This window comes from Euwallacea fornicatus, chromosome 26 (genome assembly GCF_040115645.1).
Source record: "Euwallacea fornicatus isolate EFF26 chromosome 26, ASM4011564v1, whole genome shotgun sequence".
Lineage (NCBI taxonomy): Eukaryota > Metazoa > Arthropoda > Insecta > Coleoptera > Curculionidae > Euwallacea > Euwallacea fornicatus.
In genome coordinates, this window is record NC_089566.1 from 1204297 (window position 1) to 1227902 (window position 23606).

At 35.0% G+C, this 23606-nt stretch overlaps 2 protein-coding genes across 9 annotated transcripts in view; one reads left to right on the forward strand and one right to left on the reverse strand.

Annotated features, from left to right (window-relative positions):
- The window catches only part of LOC136347141 (homeobox protein unc-42), a 59520-nt gene extending 55374 nt beyond the window's left edge, over nt 1-4146 (forward strand). Inside the window, exons 8-10 of one of the 4 annotated variants that reach the window (XR_010733449.1) lie at nt 2424-2691; nt 2743-2814; nt 2891-4146. The gene's annotated coding sequence lies outside the window, so the exon portion shown is untranslated. Of the gene's footprint in view, nt 1-2243; nt 2375-2423; nt 2692-2742 lie in introns of those variants that run through there. The other 3 variants (XR_010733450.1, XR_010733451.1, XR_010733448.1) reach the window with 3 other exon arrangements.
- The window catches only part of pcx (pecanex), a 53375-nt gene that overhangs the window by 6453 nt on the left and 23316 nt on the right, over nt 1-23606 (reverse strand). Inside the window, exons 12-25 of one of the 5 annotated variants that reach the window (XM_066296842.1) lie at nt 17920-18138; nt 14767-14989; nt 14490-14663; nt 13087-13955; nt 11903-12013; nt 10190-10419; nt 10024-10135; nt 9770-9963; nt 9476-9714; nt 7371-7499; nt 7122-7306; nt 4171-4557; nt 3548-3980; nt 2245-2405 (exon numbers count right to left, since the gene is read on the reverse strand). In XM_066296842.1, the coding sequence (XP_066152939.1) occupies nt 2245-2405; nt 3548-3980; nt 4171-4557; nt 7122-7306; nt 7371-7499; nt 9476-9714; nt 9770-9963; nt 10024-10135; nt 10190-10419; nt 11903-12013; nt 13087-13955; nt 14490-14663; nt 14767-14989; nt 17920-18138 (3666 nt within the window). Of the gene's footprint in view, nt 1-2244; nt 2406-3547; nt 3981-4170; nt 4558-7121; nt 7307-7370; nt 7500-9475; nt 9715-9769; nt 9964-10023; nt 10136-10189; nt 10420-11902; nt 12014-13086; nt 13956-14489; nt 14712-14766; nt 14990-17919; nt 18139-23606 lie in introns of all 5 variants that reach the window. The other 4 variants (XM_066296841.1, XM_066296840.1, XM_066296839.1 and 1 more) reach the window with 4 other exon arrangements.

Consider the following 23606-nt stretch of genomic DNA (forward strand, 5'->3'; position numbering starts at 1 on the left):
TCAAAGCAGACCACATAATAATTATCCTCAGGTTTTCCATTGATTTTTCCCTGAATTAATTCTTAAATAAGTTAGAAATCAGCAAAAAGGGAAAATTAATTTGAAATGGGGTGTTTACGCTTACGTTGTTGGCGACATTGTGTTTTGACATTAATTCTGACCAATCATGGCGCCGAACGGTTACGCGGGACATTCAAATTTTTGATTTTTGGAGGCGTTTTGAGCCAAAACGGCTGTAACTAGAAGACTGAAAAAAATACTGAAAGATAGCCGGTCTTGCATACTATGACCTCCATATAAAAATTTTTCAATTGGATAATCCGTACATGCGCAAAAAAATAAAAACCAATTTCCCATGTTAATCTCCTATATTCAATGTTCGCTTGGACACCCTGTATGTACAGGCGTTTCAAATATTGTACCGATGTTAAATTTAAAATGTAGACTGAAAATGGCTTAAAGCATAAATAAAAATATAAGCAATAAGTACTTAAAAACTAAAATGGGAAGATAGAATAATTCCCTTGCATTATAGCTATTTTGTTTGTTAGTTAGTTGTGGGTTGTGACATCGCCGCAACGAACACGACAAAGAGCGCAAATCACATTACATATGTTGCTTCGATCATTAATTTTACTACACATCTTATGACCAGCATGGAGTAATACAGGGTGGACATTTTTAGTGAAGTATACATACGTCGGGGTGTTGTAAATTAAAATGGTTAAAGAAAATGTTAAATGGAGAAAGTTCTAGCCAATCTCGTTAAACGATATAGCCGTTTGCTTGATTAATGTTTTCGCCTCTGGTTTTTGAAAATGTTGAAAAAACCAAAACGATGCGTTTCCAAAAAAATTGCTATATGTATTGTAAATCTAACTAGTTTGAAAATATATACAAACAGTGACCTTAACGCACCAAAAATCTAATACATAGATACAATTACAATGCGTCTGTAAAAGGTCTGTACAAAATCCTATCACATATTCCTGGAGTGGGAATATGATGATTTAACCTAATTTCTCTAATCCAAAAGTGGACGGTTTTCGAAATACAGGGTGTCAAAGTTAAGATTAAAAAATCAAAAAAAAAATATTACTTCGTTGGTAATGCTGTTATCTACACAAAATGTCGTATCGGGAGGTTTTTAGGGGTGATAAATCAGAATCCGTATACATTTCCGATGCACAATGTAGAGGGCGTTGTCAGCGCTTGATGAACCCCTTTTAAAAGGCATAACTTTTTTATCACCCGGTATAAAATTTATTTGTTGCATTTTCCTACGTATTTTAGGAACAAAAGGTCTCTAGGTAGAAGTAGTACAAGCATTCTCTCTTAAGATATTTGATTTTGAAAGTTCGCCGCATCTATAGTGCAGTAACTATTCGTACAGTTGAATACCTCGTGGACTATTTGAAAATACAATTTTAACTAATAAATCGTGTACTTCATAAGTAATTGCATTTTTTTTACTGTCCGCTTTTATTAAAAGTTCGAAGTGATCTTCACATAGATAGATCGGTAGAGGAAATGATGCACCGGTAATCTGGCCACCACACTTTCCTGATTTAACTCCACTTGATTATTTTTTATGGGGAACTCTAAAGTCCAGGGTATACTTAACGCCCGTAAATAACGAAGAGGATTTGTAGAGACGAATTCAAAATTCAGCGGATATTTTAAGAAACGACGAGAAACTGATGGCGAGGGTCCATTTTAACTTTTTATGTCGAATTAATCTTTGTAGGGATGTTAACGGAGATCACTTCGAATATTTAATAAAAGCGAACAGTTAAAAAACTTATGAAGTGCACGATTTATTATGATTACTTGACAAAGTAGTTAACCCACATGCGCAGTTTTAAATTTGCACAGATCATTACTTTCCCCCATGTCTTATTCGATTTTCATTAGCTCCCTGCTACCCAGTTATTTTTTTAATTTTTCATGTTGCACTTTTTATTAATTCTACTTTTACGTTAACCTATTTGGTTAAATACACGCAGACAGAATATAGATTTAAGTCGGACTCTGTATTGTCTTTAAATTGTAAATACTATTAACATTGTTAAGCGCAAATTAACATAATGAAAATGTGTTTTGGAGGAACCATTACCAATTTTAACACTATAATTCTTGCTAGTAGTTAAACTTTTACGCGAATTTCGCACATTTTCACAGCATTTCAGTACATCTTTGTTGACCGAAAGTGTCAGTAGTTGTCGTATATATCTTTGCACTCACCTCGTTCGGGATTCCTGTTTCTTAAGTAAACCAGTTCTTGTTGCTGTCCGGCCCACAATCCTCGGACGCATTCTCTGTTGATTTTTATCACCCGAAAGCTTAGGAAGCGCTTATTAAGCATTATGATCTTGTATTCGTCTGACCCCTCATCAAATACATGTCTAAAAAGATATTTTCAGTTTCAGAAGAGGAAATCAGGGCGTTAACCAAACACTAAAGTTGGTAAGAAGAATATAGAACAGAATGATCCGGAGCAAAGGATGACCAAGATTCTATATGATTAAAGATCCCACATAAGTTTAAAGTTATTGATTTGCAACAAAATTTAAGGAATACAAGAGTTTCTAAATTGATCAAGGAATTGAATATTATTGTTCAAAAAAAGTTTTGAGGAAATATTCCTGACCCCTGAAAAAATATCACCCCGTAGATTTTTACAATGAATTGGTATAACTAAAGATATAGGCCGTAATAAATAACCAACATTTCAAATTTCAGCAACATATCTAAAAGAATCCTGGAATAATAAAGCAAAAATAGAAAAATTCTCGAAATGGAAACACCTTGTAGGTAAGTAACCAATCACTTGGGGATATACGTTTATATGAATGTCTTGTGTAAAATCATAGTTTATGTCTTTCAATAGGGACATACTATTATAAAAAAAAAACTCTGTATAATTGAAAATAAGACACACTGTACATTAATAAGTATTTGAGAAGACAATATTTCGGACACCAGACTGGTCAGCGCCAAGATTGAGAAAAAGTCTAATCCAAGGTCCTCCAAAAGAACGACCATGTAAAGTATCAATATATAGGGTGGCCCGAGAACAATGCGACGTCCGAAAAGTGGCGATACTACATGTCAAATGGTTTATTAATATTATATGATTTTATAAATTAACTCAATCGATCCTTAGACGGATGCTGATAGTTTGGGAAATGTACGGGATATTGAAAGTTGAGGTTTTAATCAATTTTTTTCCATTATTCTGGAAGTATCTAGATTTAAAATTGATAAAGTGGTTTTTTGAGGCGACGAATAAGATACATATTAAAAATGATGCTTTGCATTTTCAAAATATTTTAAGGAATTATTTCCCATATCCAACGTTAATAATTAAAACTCTTTTTTTCACAGATCTCAATGTAATAATTGCTTCTACTTTAACTCATGTTGATTTAACGGATGTTATATAGGCACATTACGTGGAAATCCTGGTAAGCTTACGTGTACCATGGAAGTTCCGTGATATAAGTGAATATTAATGTGATATACCAATTTCAACATGACCACTTACCTCAAGGCCAACAAACTGGGCGTGCCGCTTAAAACAGCATGTCTCCATGCAGGATCTCCTTCATGACTAATTACCAACTCCTCGTCGTGCTTTGATATGGCGTCATACAAAGCCGGTAGAATATCGTACTCCTCTGGAGTCATGAAATGGTCTTGATGCAGTTTCAAGCACATACGAACCGCAGGTGCAACGACGGATTTGAGGAGATCCATATCAGTGAACACCCACTCGTCTCTGGCGCAAGTTATGCGAAAATCGCCCTTAAATAAAGCGTGTAGGCCGTAGAGGAAGAATTCAACGCTGGAAACTGTGTTTTGGGATACTGCACCCAACGTCCGACGGCCCAAGAGACTTAAGGCGAAACAAAGTAAGATAACTCTTTGCTTTTTGGACACATTTCCTCGTTTTTCTAGGCAATAATGGATCCATTCACCTAAAAATTTATTTGCTCGAAAAACATTTTTTACATAACTGATGATTTTTTGCCTATTTGAGAGTATTGTTCAATGACTACCCTTTATGAACAAATTTATTGACTCTAGATAGATCTAGATAATCTCTAAATATGTAATATATTATAGACCTGTACAAAATTAAAATGGGATATTTTAGAAGAACCTTACCATGAACTTGAAGAAACCTTGCCTTGGTCATTCCATTATACTTCATGTCGTAATCTTCATCTATGTGGAAATTAAAAACAGGATCTAAATCGACAAATTTGGGTTTCAAGATAACCCTCAAGGCTTTGTTGATCACTTCGGAATTGAGCCATTCATCCAATTTTGGAGAACGCGTGGTGTAAAATATTATGCTCTTAACGTAGTAAGACACTAGAACTTTCCGAAATTCAAACACCTGTAGCATGGAAACGACGCTATTATCTGATATGCTGTAGCCTTCCAGGATGTACTTGGCCGCCGCTACTTCCCAGGCGAGCCACCTTTGAGCAAATGCTGCATTTACGCTTAGCATGTTGGATAGATGGCCGGTGTCAAAACATAGAAAACCTGTTGAAAATTTGAAACACAGTTACTATGAGAAAATGTACAGGATCGTTCTTTATACAGTACCTTTTTCACTGCTATGGATATGGAGTTTAATGAGTGCAAGCAAGACCCAATTAAGCGATTAATAAGTGCGAAGGAGACAGGCTACTGTTTCCCCCTCCATTCTCAACGATCGGTTAACGTCGTTGACTCGCAAGTAGTACGCCTTGATTCGAGGAGAGATCATGTCACAAAAATGGCTCGTTTTTCAATTGATACGTTCTAAAATACCATTTCTAGCGTGGTGCTTGTGGAGATAAGACTATATTAAAATTTATCATTCGATTTGTACTCGAAGAACGCGCATTCAAATTTGCATAAATGCACGTAATTTGTATCATCCAAAATCACGTAGAACTACATCCGTCGTCGGATTGGGGCATATTGTTTGCCAATCAACAACTCTAGCTCATCGTTGACAATGGCAGGGAGAAACATGAGTATGTCTCTCTGGCACTTATCAATTGCCCAAATGCCTTTTGCTTGCACTCACTAAAACTCCATGTGCGTAGCAGCGACAAAAGCACTGTATTTTTAACATTTATCATTTGAGTTTATTGTTGAAGTTATGAAAAAACTTTAGATAAATGGTGATTAGCGCCCATTTCGAGATTGTGTTTTTGTCATTACACAACCGCAAAATTTTTTATTTTTTTCTGAACTTCCAAAATATTAAATCAAAGAAAGCAACCCACCATAAAAAATTATAGAAATGACTACAAATTAGCAGAGTAATATTGGAGTGTAGTATACTTTAGGTACGACTGAATATTCGTATTTTTAGCAGAATTAAGTAAAAATGTCATTTGAAAAAAAATCGGTAGAAGTCATTCTAATGTTTCTTTCTTTATTTAATTGTAGGCTAAGACTACAATTAAAAAAATGTTCCCTAATAGTTCAAGAGCTTGTTTGTCCCACTAGGACTCCACTGACTTACACATAATTCAATTAGAGTAGCATCTTTAACCGGTTATGCTTTAAATCATTAAATAATTAGCAACAAACTCTGCAATATGTTGATGTTTCACGATTGTTAATGGATTTTCGTGTCATCACGTCCAAGGCTTTAAATTGATAGTTGCAGTAGATCGTGAAAACTACTAAATACTTTGACCTGTGTTAAAATGACATATAGTGGCTAAATAATATTTTAACATCGACGGTAAACAACAACGTATCGTGACTAGGTTTCAATACAGCCGTGAAGAAAGGCTTTTTTGCAATGTTGTTAAATATACGCAATATAGTTTTAATAATACACTCTCTCGCAAGAAATAACGCGTTGTAGAAAACCATTACTTAATATTTTCTGTATTTATCCGAAGATGTAATATCCCAAAACAAATTTCATTTTTAGTTGCAAATTTTTCCCTTTTGTAAACACATGTAATTAAATATCAAAATTCTCATTAGATGTAAATTTTATCTGACTCGCTGCGTACTGCATTCTTATCTGGGACACCGTGTGTAGTATATAAAACAAAATAATTTGTGGTAGTTGTTATAAGTTTCAACACTCCATTTTTTCTGACTGCATATTTGGAAACATCAAAACGTAACATACATATTTTCTGTTTTAAAGTTTTCCCCTAATTTCAATAATAAACGCGCGATGACCTTGTTGTAACATACAAAACGTGTTTGTACAAAAACTCAATACTTTTAACAGGAATGTCAGTACATGTAATGACTACTTAACAATTAACACAGAAATCTCGGGTTGTTTTTTGACAAAAAAAAAGTGTAGTGCAAACTCCCTTTGAGATTCTCACGTAGTAACAGAGTTACAAATACGAAATTTATACTGCTGCTGCGATTTCAAAGCGGAGCCGAACACGAGTCTTCTACTCAGCTATAAAAAAAAACTAAGGCAAAAAATTTACGTTTTGGATGAGCTAAACACATGATTTTTGTAAATTTCGACCAAGTATTTGTATTTTTGTAGTGTCACCATCAAGACAATGAATGTGTTACCTTATAGCTTAATTTGTGTCGTTATAAATAACTTTTTCTGTCAAATGGAGGGGGAAAAAAACTTTTTTGCTTACATTAAGCTCATGAAACTCATTGGTTTCTACGAAATTTTCTGCGTCTAAAATACAAGTTATTTTTTATCAGCAAACGTAATGGTTTTGTTGTTTTGACATTTTTACCATATAACAGGATGAGGATAATTTTTTCATTTGTACTAATTTTATAGAATTTTATCATTTGCACGTTGCAGTATATAAATTAAAATATATTATTAAAAAGTCAATTTCTGTAAATTAAGATATACAGGTGTATGCAATTACAAACAACAAACTTGAACTTGAAAGCAGTAAGGGTAAAAATTTGTGGAAATCACTCTGTATCTCCAATACGAACCGTAAATTTTAAGTTCTTTCTTTATAACTTATAGTTTTATCAAAAAATAACTTTAGATGCCTATTTTCCTTCTAGTCTTTCGTTACTCAAAATTTCCGTGAAAAGTACATATCGAATTTGAACCTCTCCTGTGCAGTAGGTAACATTGAAGTGCTTACGATCATTTTCTTCTACACCTTCGGTGATAGCTTCCACTTCACGTTGTTGGCAATAAGTGCCGCGGAATTCTAAACCCCTCATTTGAAATGTGACCAAGCCGTTTCCTATTTCTATTATGTGAACTAGACAGTTTAAATAGTCAGAAGCCATAACGAAAACATCGCCTTGATTAACAGTACCCCATCTGTAAAGTAAAATTTATTTAGCTAGAAGTAGCTTTGTGGACGTATAGTGGACAATTTGTTTACCTTCCCATTAGCAAGTCGCCGCATAAAGAATGTTGAAGAGATCGAGTGAGATGCTCATAGAAAATGGAGTTCAGGTTGTTATCATCGGCTCCTAAATTTCTATCCAAGTGAGACGATAAAGGGGTGTTGCTAAAATTCATTTAAACAAATATTATCAAAAGGACAATAAAATAAAAAGATATAAATAAAACTATCCTAGAAAAGATTTGACTAATACATTCGCAAGGGCGTTTTTGGTATGGTTTTTACTAAATCTAAACGGAATCAAGAAGGGGTATAAATAAATAAACACACGGTATACCCAAAAAGTACATATTTATTTCTTAATTTGTACAAACTAATAAATATTTAATAGCTCGTATTGCTCCCTCTTGCTTTGATTAGTCCCTCACAACTCCTTGACATTCTGGAATTTACGTTTTAATGTCAACTTGATTAATTTTATCTAATATTTCCGTAATCCTCAAGAACAACTCATTTAAGTCCCTAGGGAGAACCTGCAAGGCTTTATCTTCTCGGTCCATGACGTCATATAAATATTCAATGGGGTTCAGATCTGGACTTCTTACTGGCCAAAACGACGTTTGAATTTTCACACGTTGAAAGTAATTTTGTACTACTCATATCACGTGTAGGCCTGCATTATCGTGCACCAATAAAAATTCCTCACTGGTAAATAAGGCATATGGCACTACATGGGGTTCGAAAATGTCTTCTATGCATCGGTGAGTTGTTAAACCACCATTCTGAAGCACGACTAACCCCGTGCGACCTACAAGACTAATGGCTATCTATATCATAACATATCCACCTCTAGAGCTCACAGTTCCGACAATGTTGCACTGGGTGGATCGCTCTCCAGGGCGTAGATATCACTAAAAAGGCAAAATCGAGCCTAATCCGCAAAGAATTCCTTGCCCCATGACGATCTCCCGATTTGATGTTCCCGAACAAATTGAAGACGCTGTCTTTAATGTTCTACGGTCAATGGGGAACCGCTTGCAACCCCATAGGGAGTAATAGTCCTTGCTGCCACTGCCGACTATCTTCTCATTGTGTCGTGACTCATATGAAAATCCTATCAACGAGAAAACTCCTGTTGCAGTGCACTGCTTGTAATTAATCGACTTCGTAGAGACGTCAGACACAAAAATCGATCTTGGTTATTCGTTGTCAAACTTTATCGTCCTTAACCAGGTCTTCTTTGATCACTACTAGTGTCTCGAATTTGCGCGAATGCTTTGGAAACCATAAATTGTGCCTCTCCAAATCTTAGTACGATTTGACCTTGTGGGTACTTCCACAAGTGTCACAGCAACTGCATGTTAATCCAGCAAAAGATTTCTCCTCTCAGGGATATTTTAGGTTATTTTCTTTAGGGACAAAATTTTAAATTCACAAAAAGCTCTAAAAACACCATCTAAACGAAGTTAAATGAGGTATACGACCTTCAAGCTATAGTTGATAAAACGTCGGTTTTCAGTATTTTGCCAATAGCCGTTGTTAACTTATAAATAAATTCATAAAATATTATGAAAAAGTTTTAAGAGTTGCTCAGTTCCTCAACAATTTTCCAGAGAGTTATGCACCGATTTCCCTCCGTGAGATTTGGAGTCTTTTCAATGTTGCCTTCGATCACCTTGTCTTTGGGCAGCGACCTTTTCATGCACTCGCGAAGACTACTTGTGCTATGCAAAGGCACAAGTTCTTGACAGGATATTAGTATAGGTCATCTGCGCATCAACTTGCTCATGGTCACTGATCTTTTCGCGATAAAAAAAAAATTCAGTTCTATTTATATTTGATACACCCCCATATGTCTAATGTCTCGCTTCCGAAAATGAAAAAGCTAAATATCAGTTTTTCGTTGATATTTAGGAAAGCATTGGCAACACTGTGAATTTAAAAATATATTCCTATTAATTTTTAAATAGCGTAATTGTGCTCTATTAAACGACCTCGTATTTGTTAAGATAACAGAGATCCTAATAGAGGAGGTCAAATAGCGAGCTTTCCTACTCTAAATAAGTTTAAAAAATATATATGTATAATTGAAAAAATGAACATAAGAATTAGAAGACTAATGACAATTTCTTGTTACTCACCTGTGGTCGACTCGTCGAGTATTATAATCTCTCTCCCAAAATTTAACTGGCCTAACATATGAAGTAAAGAAAATGGCACTTCCCAAAAAGGGATTCAAAGGACTAGATAACAAGGCAGATAACGCTGCCTGAGTAAATAGCATAATTGAATGAGGCACGGAAAAAGGTTGGGCAAAAGCGTGGAATGCCGAACCCCATGTAATTTGCCAAGGAGCGATGTAGGTTATGACAAACTGGATCTGAAATTACCACTACTCGCATCCTTTGAACTTCTGTTGATAACGAGTTGCTTACCTTTAACAGGAATTCGTATACTTTGTGGTAGGTAATGCTAACTACAAAGTACATAACTAAAAACGTCTCATTCATGTAACTGAAATCGTATTTCGCCGCTAAAGCGGTAAATGCAACTAGTAAATATTGGCAGTTTTGGTTGGTATAACTGTTGCGTAAAAATTTCAGTCCACACAAGACCGCAATAAACGATCCTGCAATACAAACAGTCGAATAACCTTATCTTCAAATTATGTCACGTAAAGCATTATTACCTAAAAAGGTACCATATTTTACGACAACTTGGGGAGAATCCGCTGTTAAAACCGCCACAGCCACCAACGGATATAAAATATTCCTTTCAAAGAAACACAGAAAAACGTATATCTGAAAAAAACATTTTTAAGGAACCAAATTAAAAAACACACCATCATTACGAACCTTCTCGAACCACATAATTCGGGCAGGTTCCCGAGTTTGGTATTGGTGGTACTCATGACTTCGCAGAATGGGTCTAGCAACACATGTCCAAGGCAACTGTTTACGTAACTGAGGTATGATGTAATGGAGGATAAGACCGGTGCCTGCTGTTATTGACCACAATACCGGGCATAAGTTGGCCTGAAGTACTGTGAACACCGTGCTGGCGTGCACGCAAAACACCAAAATGCCTAAAAATACATAAATCAATTAAGTACGCTTAAGAACTACCCCTGAACGCATTAAGCATAAATGTTTTTCTCATCATTGGATGCTTTTCCAAACTTAAAAATCAATCTTTCCGCGTCACTCAAATGACATAGTGACTCGGTTAATTACTTAATATGAAAATAAAAAATAAACACAATAAATAAGAAATAAAATAAACAGGACCTTTTCCGGTGCTACGCACCTGGAGTTTTAGCCAGTGCGAGCAAAAGTCAATTCGATGGTAGATAAGTGCGAGGGAGACAGGCTCCAGTTTCCCCTTCCATTGTCCACGATCGGTTAAAGTCATTGACTCGCAAGTAGTACGCTTTAATTCGAGGAGAGATCATGTCACAAAAATGATTCGTTTTTCAATTGATACGTTCTAAAATACCATTTCTACCGTGGTGTCTGTAGAGGTAAGACTACATTAAAATGTTATCATTTAATATGTACTCGAAGAATGCATTCGGATTTGCACGTATGCACGTAATTTCCATCATCCAAAATCACGTAGAACTACATCTGTCACCTGATCAAGCCGTACTGCTTGCGAATCAACGACGCAGCCGATCCTTGACAATGTAAAGGGGAACGGTAGCCTGTCTCTCTCGCACTTATCTATCGCCTAATTGCCTTTTACTTGCACTCACTAAAACCGTGCACATACCAGCGAAAAGGTGCTGTATGAATATTTATACATGATTTTGCCCGTTTACCTAATCACAGGATTCACATAACAGTTTAATGTGACCCCCTGACTAGACAACTCTTACTCTAATGCGAAAAAAATGTTTCTAAGTTATAGCAAACACCTTCAAAATAAAAATATTATCAATCGAAGAGTCCAAAAATCGTTTATCAAAAAAAAAAAAATATAAAAAAAATTAATATGCAAAATGCATTTGTACCGGCAAAATTTCGGGCGAGCTTACACTTAACGATTCATAGATTCGTGGGAACTAAAGACCTTTTGCGGTGACTAACAACAGTAACATGTCAATAAGTGAGGGATCAACAGTAAAATATAAGCAGTAATATCTTCAATTATGTAATATCATTTAACTATTCGCAGAAATGCGGAGGGTAAGCTAAAAAAAACTATATACGCGTTTCATCACGATCTATAAAAAAATTACAGTTGTTTCGCTTTCCGGACGATCCTCGTAATTTTTCAAATAGAAATACGAGGGATTTGATTTAACGAATGGAACAGTAGACACTAATAGTAAAAATCAATGAAAACCCTATATTTGCCAAATTTACAAGGAAAAATCCCAAAGACTTAGATTTGAATTTCAAGTATACTCAAACTAACATTCGGCTTAATTTCAGGAAATTTCAGTATGCTGTTTTAGCCCTTGGGGTGGTATCATGTGTCAGAAAAAAAACATATATAAGTCAACAATAAGAAAGAGACGCAACAAATAATAAAATACAAGTACATTCACTCATAATTATGCTTACCTATGACAATGGTCAAAATAAGGTCGTTCTTAAGCCTAGCATTGATGGTGTCTTGCAGCTTTTTTGGCAATGGATCGACATACTCTCCACGAGATTTAATTTCCTCCCCTGCTGAAACATTTATATTTGGACTAAACACTGCATAAACCAAACGCCTGAATAGCAGTAGTAATACTTTTCAAATAAGCTTAATTATCAGAAAGAGAAAACATTGATGATCATATATTTTCATTTTTCTGTTTGGTTTCTGAGATATTGACTCTAATTTCTACGGTTTTCTTCAATTTTGTTGCATTGTCGATTTACTTTTTATTTTCAATGCAATGTCTCAAATCAATTTACCACACTACTACATGTTATCACATTTCATTCGGAAAACGCTATCAAGTAGTTTTATTAGAAATTTACGAGCACAAGAAAACCTGCGGGGATTTTAGTTTTTCCGGAGGGCATTTGGTAAATTTATATTCGTAATATTATTTTTTGTTTAATAATATTATGAAGTGACATAACTCAACATGTATTTTTGAAGTAAATTCTAGATTCGTATTGAAATTTTCACTAAAAAAAACCTAACGAAACCTTTTTTTCAAACTAAACGTCAAAATATACCATCAGATGATAAATCATCACTGTGAATAAAGAGTGTTTTTCGAATACGATTACAAAAATGAAATCTATGAAAAAGTTAAGATGAAAATATTAGAAATTATACGGCAAAAATCAAATATATTAACATCAGTTTTTGGCCTCACAAAATTAATAGTTTCATGTTATAACTTTTCTTTATAGAATATTTAATTTAAAAAAAAACGATTTTGACGCTTCTTTTAACGAAATAAAATTAACCGTTCTTAAGCCTTAATTTACTGTTAGGTACGTGTAGCTTCTGTTTTAATTAACCAACCTTCTTACTTTAGCCATTTAAGACTAGAATGGTGGTTAGATGGGGAGGAAAGTAATTTTGGTTTTGTGGCACTGTCGAAACCACAGGTAGAAAAATGAAAAAAAAAATTATAATTTGGTTTTTCTCCTAAAACTGCGAGAGTAATTGGAATTTGTAAAATGCGAGAGTTCCCTGTTTTATTTCCTGACGACGAAGCGTTCCCAGCAGCTATACTGAATTGGCTTTTAACAACATTTTGGTGTTCTAGTTGAACACCCTACATATTTTGTATACACACCTTTCCGATTTTTAGTAAATTCAGAGGCAGTTCCCTCTTCGAGTTTCCTTTCACGATCGACCTCGCTGCCATTCTGTCGTTCCCGATGCAAATCGGGAGGCCAAAGGTGCTTTTTCAGCAAATTGAAAATATGGATCGGATCCGACGCGCTCCTACTTAAGTGATAACTGACACATATCAAAGTGGCTAAAAATATCGAAAATAGAATATGCTGTGAGCTTCGTTCTTCACTTAATCCTCCGTAAGCTAGGCCGTTTAGTACTATCACAGCTAACACCGAACGAAACACGCAATAAAACGATCCTATGAGGTTACACATAGCGGTACCACCGAATAAGTGAATATCAGTCTGCTCTAGGACGTACATCACGAAAGTGTTAATTTGTGGAAACAGTCCGAAAGAAAATAAGAATGGAAAAAATAAAATAAACGTGCTAAGAAAGTCCCTGATTAATATCAATAAAGTTTGGTCATTGCTACTAATATTAAAATGCAATATAATGACTAGAGACGAAAAGAGGCAAAAGTACACAGGCCTAGAGTAGGCTATAACCCTATTGAAACCGTGTGTGGGCGACGCAGAGTCCGGTTGCACACTTTTCACCAACGAATACTGAGCACTCGCGACCACCGAACAAAACACAAAGGCTAAAGCATCTCTATAAAAATTCAAATATAAAAGTACGGCGCCTAAAACAGCCACTAGTACCCCTAGGACTACAGTTATACACGTTTCGAAAACAGTCAGGTTTCTATCGAGCATCGCCAAGAGGCCTAATCGGTCGAGGGTGAGTTTCCACGGTAAAATTTTCAGTTTGTAATAGCTTTTAGTCCGAAAGCGATTTTCTTGACTGCTCACTTTGATAAATCTGAAATAAAGTTAAATTTGTATTAAAATTATGAAAAGAAAATATGGGGAGAATGTACAACTTAGAATTAATAAATCAAATACAGATTTCTTTTGAAAAAATAGCTTTGGCAAGAAGTAACTAAAGTGCATACAGGAATTGCTGAAAATCACTTTGAGTTCATAAAGTACCTTAAAAATAACAGGACAAAGAGTAACGGCAGATTCCTGCCGTCAAAACATTAAAATTCAGCGTGATTTTTGCAGTCCGACAGTCAATATTAACATAGATACAGGGTGTTAAAAGTTTAAATTTTATTTCGTATCTTCACAGCCTTTGGACCTATGGTAAACAAAATTAGAACCTCCGAAGGGACCAATCTAACCCGAGAAAAAAAAGTATAATTGTCAATTACACTGGTGGTAATATGACAAATTTCCACAACCATGACAGTGGATGAACTTCATATATTGTTTGCCTCGTATTTCATATGACATCATCAGAGCAAGAAATCTTCCTTTTGTTTTAGATAAATAGCCAAATAGGGAAACGCACCTTAACTGAGTCTTAGTCGGAGTCCCACTACCGCCTTCCCTGCTACACAACATAATTATTTCTGGATTATCCGGATTGGCGGCAGTCGCAATGTCTCGAAGAGCTGATAAGGTAACGTCCTCTTGCGGAGTGGTGTGTCGCCGCCGTGGTAAAGCATCCCAGTTCTGCGCATGCCTAAAGAAACTATTTGCCAGATTATCTCTGAAGTCTTGTCTATTTTCCCTAAAGCAAGCGTTTATGCTTCAATGCGCTACCTAAATGCAACAATTGTTTTTACCTAAGTTGCACTGAATCTTGGCATATAATGGGCCTGCGGTTATTTACTGGGCTAGTCACCGCTGATGAAGACGTGGTATCGAGGCTTTCATTACTATCCCAAATTTTGTCTTCTACTGCGGGGATTTTATTAGAGTTATCCTGACCTGTCCTCTTCTGTCTGGGTTTTTTCTCGTTAGTATTGGTTGCACCCAGGGGGTCGCTATTGGCTAGATTGGAACAACCTATTGAAAATAATAGAGTTAAAACACGTGTGTGCACAAATTTAATTTAAATACAGCAGGGTGTGAATTCAAGACATACTCGAATTACTATGGGTTGTAAATACTACTTTAATGCATGCTTCAACTTTTTTATCTCTCTTGGTCGAAAAAAAACACATTAAATGCAAAAATCGTAAGTTTTCCGGAAATACAATTGATCAGCGAGTTTTTCACATATGACACAATTTAAAAAAAATTAAATACCGTTTATCCAACTTCTATAGATAAGGCTTTTTATTCCGATTACAAAAACGTAAAGCTTATTGAATAATTCTACTTCTACGAGTTTTCACATTAAGCAAGAATTGTTCCCCCACAACAATCGTATTGGGAAATTTGGGTACCGATCAGGCTGTCGTGAAAACACATATAAAATGAAAAATTTACAGCGGTATTCATCGTCTTACACATGATTTTATGGAAATAGGAATGCTATAATATATGTTACTGTGGAATCTATCAGAGTTAAAATTATTAAACGAGTAGCAGCATTTAGATTAAATTCAAAATTCTCCATGGAAAGGTTACTAAGTATGCCACTGCAACATCTGACATGTCCAGATAATAACTTTGAAATTGGATGTTAGTCATGTTCCCACGGACCATCAGTATGTTCATCACAGTATTCATGTTTAATTTAATATTTAATTTAAGTGCTTCGAGATTGGCGTTATTTTCAAGTTTATTTTTCAGAATTGAAAATGCTTTATCAACTGGAACATTTCTGAACAAACTAATACCGTCAAAACGTCAATAATACGTTGTCAAACCTGTAAAATTATGTATCTCTACATTTTCTACCGATAAAATTAAGATTATTAATAAAATCTTGATAGTGGATGGGTGGGTTAATTTATGTTACTAACAATAGGTCTTAGAGACGTGTTAATTTCTATTTTTCTACATCTGTGAAATAATTTTTATGTTTTCAATTATATTATTAATTTGCCTCTCTGATTTTTCTGTGAGAGTATTATTACTTTTAATTATTAATTAAATCGGAAAGAACGGAAAAGTATGAAATTAGTGATTGAGAAAGAATGACATAAAAGAACTTTTAAAAAAAAAATATTTACGATGGTTCGAAACAATGGTTTACAGGAAACCAAATTACACGAACCATTACTCTAATTATAACTGCACCTATTCGCAATCGTGGTAAAAAGGGAGAATGCAAAATTTCTCTATGATCGGACGAAATTAATATAGAAAATACAAAACTTCAATGTGAAAATACCTTAGATAAAAAATACTTTATGTGAAAACAATTATTTCAGCAATTTTGAAAGATACAAATGTTTTCACAATTTTGAACACCCTGTAATGATGTAAAACTAAACCGAAAAATGGCGCAACATCTAGACCCTTGTAAAAGAGAATAGACATAAATAAAAAACAGACAATTTTAGAGTTCAAATATATGCAAGCATGTCTTTAATAATGGTCAAAAAATTAAGGGGAACAATGCTTACATCATTACCAAGGAACCATTAAACAAAGGAGCATTAAAAAAAAGTCCATATACTTCACTCTATAAGAACCCATGTGTCGCCTAGTATTCAACAAACATGAATCACATTTGGTTATTCATGGTTAAGCAAGGGGTCAACCTAAGACACGTTAAGAGCTAAACACTAACAAATACCATATAGAGGAATCGCCCAACACAGAAAACGAAATTTTAAGAAATATAGCTTTAAATGGATATAAAGATCAAACATCAAGGACTTATCTCAGATCAATCGTTGGCAATGATGACGTAACTAATGTCAGAAACTGTCATCGCTGAACGCTTAAAAAAAATGAATTTCGATGTTCCGCACAGTTTGACAGTTCAACTCTCATACATTTTAGTTCACCGTTCGTTGGTGTTTTCTACCCTATTTTTTCCTTATTTCTGGAGACGATGGTAGGTTCGTCACCGAAACGTTTATAAGGGTATTCATCCGGGTCTTTAGTAAAGGGTTAATTTTTTGTTAGCTAGTTTTGGCTGAGAATAATGTGCAATTGCACAGCTACAATAACTTATTATTCGTGTGGAAGGCCTTATTATATGTTTGGACAAATCACTAAAAGAAAAAAAGTATTGTCAAGTTCACGAGAGTATTCCTGTCCAGAAAAATGTCAATTAAAAAGAGTACACCTAATGACGTTTCGTTTTTTTTTTTCGGTTGGTATATTTGTTACAATTTTTGATATATCGATCTAAGTTTACTTTTAACTGGTAATAAACCATTTCAAAAGAAGTTAATTAAACGAAAAACACCATAATAAAAATTGTATAATTAAAGAGATGTGAATCGATAACTTCTTGGCTCGTTTGTGCTCCCAAATCGGTTAACTGATTTTTTTTTTGAAAATCCTTGAAATTAACCCTTTAGTTCGCCAGCATTTAAATGGTGCCTTTTGAGAACAATATATCGGTCATAATGAGTTTATTGCATAGACTCCTCGATCACCCGACTTGACACCTATCGATTTTTCTTTATAAGGCCTTATGAAGAACGTACCTTATAGTATACATAATAGTATACGAGACAGAGTAAGTAAGATAGGGCAGGTCTTTCAGCTTAGCCCGATTCCTGGGTATATCGAGAGAGATTTTGCGCTTAACAACGGGGTAGCACCCATGCAACGCGACACAACTTCGAACACGACTGCTGTACGTTGGACAATCATGACTTACTTAAAAATAGATTATGGATAATTGCTAATTGTTAAATTCCTTAAAAAATTGTATATATTATTATACAATTTAAACTATGGTTTTGTTAGATTAATCAACTTCTTTTAAGGTCAGACACCCTACATATCACCAGATAAAAAAAAATTATTCTATATAATCTCAGAGGAGAGCGTTGGAGTGGTAAATGGGCAACATGTATAATTACCCTTCTCATCGAAAGTGTAGGTAACCCAATTGCCATGCTCATCAAGAAAACAATGAACAGCCCCATCGCTTGTGTCGTTGAAACTTTTGGCCGAATGTGTTCCTTGACCGGAAATTAACGTTTGGGCTATGGCATTTTCACGTTTTGCGCCATTGGACCTTTTAACGCCGTTTCTTGCTCTGCGTAGCCGGTTTCGTTGACTTGACCTCGGCGAGCTTTCTGAATGCAAAAACAAAAATATCTTAAATAGGATAAGAAAATTGAATTCAATGTATGAATATAAAATATAAAACGAATTTTCACGTCCGGTTTAACCGAAATAACTGAGATTACGACTCAGAAAAATGAGTAAACTGCATTGCAGTTGCAGGCTGAGGAAAATTTTTTGTTAAACAGGTTTCTTACCGTCTTTGTAGTTACATTATTATTATTATTATTATCATTACTATTATTGTTATTATTATTATTATTATTATCTAATGTTTGATACTCATTATTAATTTTTTTGGATTCAAATGTAAAATGTAGTTAAATAAGTATAGCCTGAATAACACTATATAGGCCCTTCAAATTCGACTTTCACCATTAAAATTTCGGAAACTAAAGACGAAGCAAAGTAGGTTAAATGACATCAAAATTGCGAAATTTAGCGGTGCGTATTTTACGCTAAAACCAGTGGCGTGCGGGCAGGATAATTGCTGGATATTTTAAAAAAATTAGGTACGCCACTGTTCGTTTCCAATATTTTGTTCCTGTTTTAATTATGTGTTCGATTTGGAAGAAAAAAGGTCTCTTGACTTTTTTTCGTAGGACGCACTGTTTTCGAGTAAATAAATAAAAAACATTGTAGCTAAATTTGTTCAGTCTTTTTTATTATTCTTAAGAGAAGAAATACTTGTATGGAGATATGAATTTTTTTGTTATTTTGCACCGTTGCCAACTCTCAAACCCTGCAAAATTCCATTAAAATGTTTCAAGCAGTTTCTGAAATATTTAAAAAATCGTAATTTTTTAAAGAAATTTTCACACCCTGTATTTCCGCAACGAAGCATCTTTGGGATATAGTTTATATAACAAAATTACCTTTATTTCAGCTGTAAAATACGCTCCCGAAGTTATGTACTGTACTTAGGTAACACCCTCTACATATATTTTTTTTTTTTCATAGAAGAAAAAAATTCCAGAACGAAGATACTAGACCCAACAAACCGTGTAGTATTAAGTAAGACAAACTCGAATCTGTACTTTCTTATTTACTTCTCGGTTAGACCCTCATTTTTCCACATTAACAATCGATAGGATTTAGCGTTTTTTTCCATGTCAATTATTAACAATGAGATTTAAATATTCATGAAGATCAGTGGTGTGCGTTTGTCGCAGCTCTAAACGAAGTTGTGATTTGTACGCTCTAATTTAACTGTCGTAAAAAGCGTATTGTAAAATTCACAGGAATTCTATTTTTTAATCTGTGGCGGGCCTAAAGGTAAGGGGCCCTCAGTTCGGCAATTGGATTTTTCTAATATTTTAATATGATAAAAAATTCGCATGCAAATAAATTCCTTTCGGACGGACTGGTTTCGGCAATTGCCTCCATACCCCCCTACAGCCTTATGACAAAACCCCTTTTTGCAATCCCAATGGTACACCATAAAAATTCTACTTCAGATACTCGCAAGATGCATAATTAGTGCCTCACCGTGAAATTTACAGCCCCAGTTTTGAAAATCCTTCGAGTTGCTATTGAAACCGTCCAGTGGGGTCTTTTGCTTCGCCCTGTTATTACGTCAATATTTCTTAGTATTTGTTTCCCAGGGTTGAAGCACTTAGATTCAAACAAACCGACAAGTAATCCAGTTATAAAGGTTGAACTGATTTGTTTCAATATTATTGAGGATTTCAGGGGCGCGAAAACGTCTACATATTTGCAAAAAATGTGAAAAATTTATATGAATTTAATTCATAAAAAAATATATTTTTTTTTAAGTAAAAGGAATATCCTACAAAAACGTTTCGATTTCCTAATAACATTTCCTGTTAACGATAACCGCTAGTAAAACTTCGTCACGGTACTTGCAAGGTCTAAACCTTTACAATTCTAGGCCTCATTAAAAAATAGAGCATTTTTTCGCACTTAAATTAGTAGCAATGATGCGTTGGGTAAGGATCACAAAAGACTTTTATTGCCTCTATTGACAGTTTATGGATACCAACAACAGGTCCAAAACTAAACCCAAACTAAAAAAGGTGTATCACTTAGAGTGTAAATCTATTAGACCTGTAGCATTTGCCAAATTTGTCATAGAAATGTTTGCAGGTTTTTGGAGGGTGTTTGTGATTGTCCCTGTATTTTGGAAGCCATAAAAATGTTCTTGCTTGAAATTGCTGTCAAGTTTACAAATATACTTTGAAATATTTTACTACTACAGTTCGCGTTGTATTTTACATTACAACTTATACCAGGTCTACCGGTATGAAATGAGCGCTATTTTGTGAAAATAAAACACCAATTTTAACAAGAAGAGAAAAAAAATTATTCAAAATATTGATCATTGATTTCTACACATTTTGACCACCTTTCTGGCAATTTATGGACACCACGCCAATAGAAATGTGCCTCTTTGGCATCAAACCAATTAGACACCCAATTTTCTACTTCTTCGTAGGAACCGAAGTGCTGCTCAGCCAACGCGTGTCCCATCGATGAAAACAAATGGCAGTCCGAAGGAGCCAAGTCTGGTGAATACGGCGAATGGGGTAGCAACTCCCAGCTAAGTGTTTTGATGGTATCCTGAATCGGTGTTGCTTTGTGTGCAGGTGCGCTGTCATGGAGCAAAATTACCTTCCCGTGTCTTCTGGCCCATTCTGATCGTTTTTCGATCAATGCATTGTTTAAATTAATCAATTGTTGTCGGTAGTGAACAGTATTAACGGTTTCACCAGGTTTTAAAAGTTCGTTCAGCCTTTCTGATCCCACCAAACACACAGCATTGCCTTCTTGCCGAATCAATCAGGTTTTGCAGCCGATGTTGATGGTTGTCCCGAATCAACCCACGATTTTTTCCGTTTAAGATTTTGAAAATAAATCAATTTTTCATCTCCAGTAACAATTCGATGCAAAACTGATTTTCTTTCGTGCCTTTGAAGCAAAATTTCACAGGTGTTTTTTCGATTCTCCATCTGTCTTTCATTCAATTCATGCGGCACCCATTTTCCACACTTTTGGATCTTTCCCGTAGCTTTTAAACGATCAGAAATTGTTGCAACATATTTAACATTTCTGCTATTTGCTTTTGACTTAAAGTGTGATCTTCATCCAATATTGATCGCAGTTCGGCGTCTTCAAACTTTTTTGGTGGTCTGCCACGTTCTTCATTTTGCACATCAAAATTGTTATTTCTGAATCGTTCAAACCATCTTTTGCATGTTGCTTCTACTAAAGCACAATCACCATATGCCTCGACAAGCATTCGATGCGGCTCTGCAGCACTTTTCTTCAAATGAAAGCAAAAAATTAATGCTTTCCGCAAATCATCATTTTGTGGTACAAAATTCGACATTTTTGGCACAATGGAATAATATATTGTTATCTGTTCAAGGACTTGATTTGTACTAAATATGTTTGTCAGTTTGCATACCAATCAAGCAAACAAAAAAAAGGTTTGTTTACAACAAATGCGAAAAATTCAAAAGTGTAATAATATACAAGGGGTTCTATTAAAAAAAAAACACAACTTTGATACTTTCAGGGCTTTCGGGACACCCTGTATAATATGAAAATAATTTTAAAAAGTAGTCATAACAGACCTTCATATAGTCCAAAGGTAAAACTTTTTGAAAGTCTCGTATTTTGGCCACAATATTCCGTTCCGTATAGCGTGAATAACCCTATATACCTTACCCGAAATCCTTAACGTACGAGGCAGTGGGAAAAAATCCCACACTGGCTGGAAATACGAACTTCCAATGTCGTCTTACTAAAGTTTCTTTTTCCCGGAGTCGGGCTCCAAAAAAATTATGGCACCTCTTTACTGCCTGCTGTCTTAAATGGACAAACTCGAGGCTACTCATATCCTATCTAAGGGATAAAGACTACAAAAAGTGTAATAAAACGTTTTAAAGCAATTATAGCTAAAGGTCCGAAAGATAGCGCCACTTTTGATGTGCTGGGACAAGTTTTTCAAGCCTCAAATGATAATAAAAAAAAAACATAGAGAATTTCACATTTATATTATATAGTAGGACAAACGATACCAGAAAAAAAATTAATTTAATTAAGTTATTTTTCGCTATTTTGTAACGTTTTGTCTACATATTTCTGCTTATATATCCCTCGAAGCATCGATCGATTTTCGAGACATCGACCAGTGTGGACGACCTTGTCAATATTATCTATTTGTTTTAATAGTCGCCGATTTTGAGGCGACCTGCCGACGGTGTCTGATTTGAAATTTTAAAAATAAAATAATAATCTTTAATACAATAATAAACATTGAACATGGCAATTGTAGAGGAGTAATAACTTTAACGAATATGGATGCTTCAACTAATAAATCCGTGCATCAAACTTATGTACTAAATCCAATTCAATCAAAAGTTACTGATTGAAAACTGGATATATCTATTTACATGCACCATGCAACAGCACGTTAAAAATAAATTATTTAAACTTAAAATCTGGTTTAATAATACATAATACCAGAGCACACCATGAACATTGATGCAGAAAAGGTTTTGCAAACATAAATATATTTTTTATCAACTAAACTGATATAAAACCAATTGGGTAAAAACCTAACTCACCTAGTACTAAAATATTGAATAAACACGTGCAAATCCAAATTTAACCCGACACTGGCGAGATAATTGTTTCACTCCCACATAGAAATCTTCAACTCACATTCAACCAAGGCCTCCAAACATATTCCTCTTCATTTTCTAGAGCAATATTTTCTTGTTCATGTTCGCCATTGCTATAAAGGAGTTTTAGGTCTCCTTCTGATGAGCAGGCGATACTTGGTGAGTTTGCTTTAGCCATCGAATTGTTGCGATGTTTAGAGATTTGTGTGGATTGAGTGTCCCATCCTCCTCGATTTCGTGTAAACAAATGTTGCCGGAGATGCGAATGATTCAGGACATAGTTCGATCGGAAAGGGGTGAAAATTTGCGAAAATCCGGGTAAGCCAGCGTGACGATGCAGAGACAGTAGCTTCTTCAGCAAATTCACAGTTAATTCCAGGATATCGGCCTTTTCTAATTTGGACACTTTTGGGATTATTTTACTGGTGATGTGCGGATCATGAAGAACCAGAATTTCCTTCAACGATTCTAAGCTCCTGTTAATCCTAGCTCTCCTTTTCTTCTCTATTAGAGGTTTTCGGACTCTTCTCTCTTCAAATCCCATGATGAAATTTTTTTGCACTGAAAAACTGATACACTTCCAAACGCGTGGCAGACCGAAGCCCAAGAACTTGATAATACAGGGCAAGATAGGAAATTAATATTTCGGACTGTCCTTCGTTATGGTACATTTACTGCTCTCGCCTATTGGCCCGATGTGTTGAAGGTTAAAGGTATAAAAATATCTTCTCCGTTTATTCACGGTGGGCATCACCTCACGGACCAGTCATAAAAATCGTTATTTCTTTATTCAGAACGAATCATGGCAATCATAAACATTTATAACTAAG